The following is a 6078-nucleotide window of genomic DNA, read 5'->3' as shown; positions in this document are numbered from 1 at the left end:
ACATAAGAAAGACACATCAAAAGCGAAATCAGAATCTGCCAAGTTTTGTAGGTCAACTTCCACGAGACCTATAGGAAATCTCACTCACTGGAAAATGGTGAAATTGGTACCATTGGAAAGGTCTATGTGTCTACTTTCCAGGGACACCAACCATTTGATCATACCTATCATATTGAGTGAGTTATGGCCGTTTTCGTAAAGTAGGACGAATCTGTCCGAGAATCTGATTTTAGCAAAAACAGTCAACTTCGACGGAATGTTGTGAATAGCTCCTGAGGAACCCAGAACGTGTGTAATATACGTTTGGAAAGCTAAATGAGTCTAGTTTCCAAAACCGTTTACGGTTCGTTCATATGTATTTCCTAGAGAAAGTTACGACTGTTCTAGTAATTGAAGGTTATGCTGCGCGGAAATCTGATTTCCTGCACGAACTTATGTTTTGAGTTCACAAGCAACCTTCTCCTCAAGATCTAAGTGTAAAAGATCATTTGAGGACAATACGGCATGATTTAGTTAATCATTGCCCAATACCACATTTGAAGACATGTTAAAAAGCATTGACATGCTAAGTTGTTGAAACTTCCGTGATTAGTAAGAATCAAGAAGAGCCCTATGATTGATGTAAAGATCAGGGGGAGGTGCGAACTTCAGGGGGAGTTTAGCACATACATACATGTCACTATCAAATGTGAAGGGTGCGTTGTACTCTTTTTCTCCTACGATCAAGGTTCAGTTTTTCTCCCACAGGGTTTTTGTGACTTGACGAGGTTTTTGACGAGGCAACAGATCAGCACCATCGGCATATCAGCGCGCGGCACAAGGGGGAGTGTTCTAGGATATTCTCTATGTGTGCCTTGGCCTTATGCCAATAGGATATGTAGTTAGACTAGATCTATGTATTCATATCCTTACCATATTGGTATTGTGTAATTCCCTATATAAATGGCTCCTATCAATGAATAAGATGACTCTCTTGCTATCTCTTTGTCTCTACACTTTATTCTTCATCAAAACATATATTATATCTCAATTCAAGAATATTGTTAAATAACTTTAGTCTTCTTCATGAATAACCTTTTCTGTAACTTGATTGAAAAAAGAAAAGTTGTAACACAACTGTAGTTTCGATGAATAACCCATGCCATCTCGTAGACGCACCAAACTCTTAAACATGCAAGCTTCATTATTTTCATGCTACAAATGTGCTACTGGTCATCCAATTTTACATCGAACCATATATCCCATACAAATGTGATGATATCAATTTCATGAAAAAATCAATTTCATGAAAAAATCAATTTTTCTGAAAGTATCCATAATTCAGGTATCAAAGATCATCCTTGCAAAACTTGTTTGATATGAATACTCAGAAACATCAACAGCACTTGTTGAGATCCGACTAGTGGCTTAGCTCTTAGTCCCACTTGGACCACGAATAAATTTCATTCGGTGCATCATTTGGTTTACGGTGACTTGAGATAGCAATCAAAATATGCAACAGAAAAGGAAAAAAAAAAATGCAGTTGAACGTATTCAACCTTGTATCGAACCAACTACAAGTTCTTACTACTAAATGTTGATGAAGAGTCTCAAGTTAAACTTTCCAGTTTCCAATACTTTAGACAAAACAATTTGCTATCTGATCGACATATATCAGATGTTAAATGGTTAAATGCAATATACACACGCATTAGCAGCTACTGTTAGTAACCAAACCATTTTAGAGGAACGGATAGTTGTGGCTCAGGCGACTTAAGCCCTTCTTTTGGTTAGTATTGGTTTGACTCTAGAAAAACAATTTAGGGAGGTGAGCTAACCACTGCTTTCTCGCTCTTCCTGCAACCACAACTCATCAAACTCATGCAAAATCTTTGACATACTTTCCCCATAAAAACCAGTGTAGTATTGTCATCTCATCACTACAAGAAACATTTGCCTTAGCAGCTCCTTTGAACTCAATCATGACTTCTTCTAAGCTTTTCTTCGTTGTGTCTTTGGCTGTGATGTTACTCTCAAGTACCCATATGAGCCAAGCAGCTCGCCACCTTTTGGACACAGCAGCGGCTCCTCCACCAGCATTGCCAGTAGTGCCCACAATTCCCGCTCTGCCTAAGACATTGCCTCCACTACCCTCGGCGCCAACACTGCCCAAGGCCACCCTACCTCCATTGCCCTCGGTACCAGCACTACCCAAGACTACATTACCACCACTGCCTTCAAACCCCATGCCTACACTTCCAACTACCCCAACTCTTCCCAAAGCCACCTTGCCACCATTGCCATCTACCCCATTGCCTACACTGCCTACTACCCCAAGTCAGCCCCCAGTAATCCCCTCTTTGCCAAAATCAGCATTGCCTACTGTGCCGACAACCCCCTTGCCCACGACACTACCTCCATTGCCAGCCAGCTCACTACCAGCACTTCCCAAGGCCACATTGCCACCTCTTCCCTCAAACCCCTTGCCTTCACTTCCAACTACCCCAACTCTGCCAAAGGCCACATTGCCGCCATTGCCATCAATCCCATCGTTGCCAAAATCAGCATTGCCTACAGCACCCTTGCCAACTACACTACCTCCATTGCCAGCCAACTCATTGCCCACACTCCCGACAACCCTCCCCACTATTCCGTCAGGAATTCCATCCATTCCATTCCTGTCTCCTCCCCCATCAAACTGAATACTTGGCTAGAGAGTAGTGACATATCATATGGCTTACTAGTTTATGCATCACTGGTGTTGAGAGTCCTCTGGAGGTGATAGTGTTCACGATTCTTTCTTTTCTCCCGTTTTTATTCATGCCTTTTCTCATCTCTGCTGTAATATTTGTTACTGTTCCTGTTGCATTATGATTACTACTTATAGTGTTATTGTTATTGTGTTCATCTGATTGCTCCTTCCCCTTTATTCTTTTCCGTTTTCAAAGTTCAACATTCGTAATTAGAAAAAAGGAACGAATTAGTCCATAAGAACCTGCTATCATTTAAGAGCTGGTATTATCAGTGAGCCAAAAGATATACGATTCAATAAGTACGATAAATTATCGAATTGAGTCATCTATATTAGCTTTGTTTTATAAGTATATATACAGACATAACTACCCATTAAACCCATAATTATCGAATTGAAGCATGACGTACAGAACCTAAAACCCATGCCAAAAAGTTTGACAACAGGCAATTCTAAATGGAATCTGTATTAAACAGCTAATGGAAATGAACACTCACAAAACTTCTATTTCAAGAAGAGAACATATGAGACAGCAAAGAAAACGAATAAGCTCAGCTAAAAGTATTCCACCGAAGACCATACAGTAAGCAACAAGTATATTTCTATTCATATACAAATGGAGACTGTGCTATAATACAACATTCAGGTGAATGAGCACCTTTCAAGAACAAGTTAATAGTCAATTCGAACTAGAATAACCAGAACAAGCTATGGATGTTTCAGTAACTCCTACATATCTTCGCCAATACAAGTCGCATATGATTGCATCCAAGCAGGGCTAAGAAAATTTAATGTACCTGTCTCAAAATGCTATGTCACAAATTTGTATACACCACCCAAGATTGAATCACTTATAGAACACTAGTTCCCGGCTACAGTTGGTTTTGATTGCATCCTCTAATTTCTCAACACGGTCAAAATCAACTTGAAAGGTAACCATAGTTATACCGTCTTTACCAATCTCGTAATCTTGTTTGATGTCTACAGCTTGAAAAGATTGTAGCTGCAAACATCATTTCACAAAACGGAAATAACAGTTAACAAAGTTGATCATATCAAAGCAAAAGGGAGAGTCTTTTTCTAAACCAGCTCACCTGATGGTATAGAATGCCGATAAGATCAAATGGAACCTCTACCCCCATTCTTACCTACAGAGAAAATGAATATGATCATACATATGAACATGTCAACACAACACAAAAGTATGTAATGCGAAACTAAATCTATCCAAGCATGGCTAAGGTTTGGCCCCAATGTATTGAGATGAACTCGACATGACACTTCCATCAGATCATACTAAAATAGTCAAGCCAAGAATAGACCCAAAATCATAAAAGAGTTCCCAATTGACAAATTGGGCACCCAAGTTGAAAAGAAAGCATATAAGCAGAGCAAGGAAAGTAACTACCTTCGATTTCACAAGATGAGTCGGGGCATTTCTCAAGCATTCCGACGTTACTCCTCCATATGCCCTGACTAGTCCTCCAGTCCCCAACTTAATACCTCCAAAATACCTATAAAACACAGAAACCATTCACACAAACACACTATATATTTCCTTCAACAAATAAAACAGCAAGCATTTACACGAATATGAATGAAGTCATTACCGAATGACCACCACCATTACTCTATCAATTCCTGAAGACTCAATAGCTGACTGAATGGGCTTCCCAGCCGTCCCAGACGGCTCACCATCATCATTAGACCGGTACTGATCTCCCACCTGAGTTTCTAATTTAATTAGTCACAATGCACCCTACCAAAATCACCATCACAAATTTACCAACCAACCAAAAATTACCAACCCAGAAATTTACCTTGTATGCCCAGCAATTGTGAGTAGCACGAGCATCCCTAACCTACATCAACAACATAAATTTCAGCGAGCTTATACAAAAAGAAAAAATAAAAAAAAGAGGAAGAGTTACCTGAGAGAGGAAGGAGAAGGCGGATTGTTCGTCGGAGACGGAAGCGGCGAGGGCGATGAATTTGCTCTTCTTGATCTCCTTTTCGAAGGTGACGGTCTCTTTGAGGGTGGTGAACGCGCCACCGCGACTGTTGCTGCTGCTGGCGGCGGTGGTGGTGACCATGATGGCTCTGTTGGCCACGGCGGCAATGCTGAGAATCGAGGCCCAGAGACGAACCCTAATCGGAGCTGCCCTGTTGTATTGGAATCGGAAATGGGAATTAGGTATTGGTGTGGATGTGATTGCTGATGCATGCATTTGATTTGGTTTTATCATATCATCAATTCCAGCTTAAGCTAGCCTTGTGCTGGATGTCGTCTTATTTTATTTGAAAATGGATCCATGTATTATGTTGTACTTGGGCTTTCAACTTGTGCCGAAATGGCTCATTACTGTAACAAACTATTTTACGAGTCGAACTCATAACTTCTATATATCTTATGTTAGAGCCTTTAAGATTCGTTCTTGCTTATCCTAAATAGAAGAGATTAAAGGCGTGATCTCCTCTAAGACGTTGGGATCAGCAACCTAAGAGCAAATGCACATGTTTAGGAACAGGTAATTGCTTATTTGCCAATTTAAATTGTTACTTTGGCAATTGCCTCTCTTTTATCAAATGCACCAATTGAAGACAATTTTGCCTGCTAATCCACTATTCACATTTCATTAGTCGTTAGATCTCTATCCACGGCTACAATTAAGTGGCAGTCGCATAATGCAGAACTCATAAAATTTTTCACGTTGCAAGCATCAGTCATATGCGTGTGGGCTCCACACAAATTGCTCTGGAAAATCGTTGGGCAATTTGAGCAACTCAATTGTCTAAACAATTAATGTTGATGCATACAAATCAGTCGGGCATAATTGCCCCGATGCATTGGAGAAATGCTAAAATCATCAAATAAGTCACCCAATTGCATCATGGGTGCATGTGGTCTAATGGTGCTCAAAGGATTTGTGGCTTTCAGGCACTTGGTCAAACAAGTCAAGAATGACAAGATGTTAACTCATGCAATCATTTTGAAAGTCGAACGCATAATATCTCACTTACGAAAACAAAATTTGACAACTAGACCATTAACCATACAGTTAAATCAGTGTTTTCCTACATTAATGATAATTCTTCCAAAGAAAACAGCATTAATGATAAATAACATTAAAATGTTTATTTTTTGTCACTCGTTTCTATGTTGTGGTGATTATTTGACAAACTGGTGTGTATCAGTGTATGACTGCAACGGTGGCATAACAATACTATGCTAGTCCCCTCCGTCAGCGTCTCCCCCTCACATCTTACAATCTGCTCCATCAAAAGAGAGCTCAATTATCGAAAATAAACAAGATCATGAAGAAAACACAGAACCATAACAAGAATTG

The 6078-nt window shown here is 39.9% G+C and overlaps 1 protein-coding gene across 1 annotated transcript; it reads right to left on the bottom strand.

Annotated features, from left to right (window-relative positions):
- Positions 1-3054: 3054 nt before the first annotated feature.
- LOC101298365 (IMPACT family member in pol 5'region-like) lies at positions 3055-5010 on the bottom strand. The gene is made up of 6 exons (XM_004288462.1): positions 4663-5010; positions 4552-4593; positions 4342-4457; positions 4140-4245; positions 3826-3879; positions 3055-3734 (listed from the first exon to the last, which is right to left on the bottom strand). The coding sequence occupies exons 1-6, from the start codon at positions 4975-4977 to the stop codon at positions 3579-3581; spliced, it is 789 nt and encodes a 262-aa protein (XP_004288510.1). The 5' UTR covers positions 4978-5010; the 3' UTR covers positions 3055-3578.
- Positions 5011-6078: the final 1068 nt, after the last annotated feature.

Source organism: Fragaria vesca, linkage group LG1, assembly GCF_000184155.1.
Source record: "Fragaria vesca subsp. vesca linkage group LG1, FraVesHawaii_1.0, whole genome shotgun sequence".
Lineage (NCBI taxonomy): Eukaryota > Viridiplantae > Streptophyta > Magnoliopsida > Rosales > Rosaceae > Fragaria > Fragaria vesca.
This window is presented reverse-complemented; position numbering and strand designations above follow the sequence as displayed.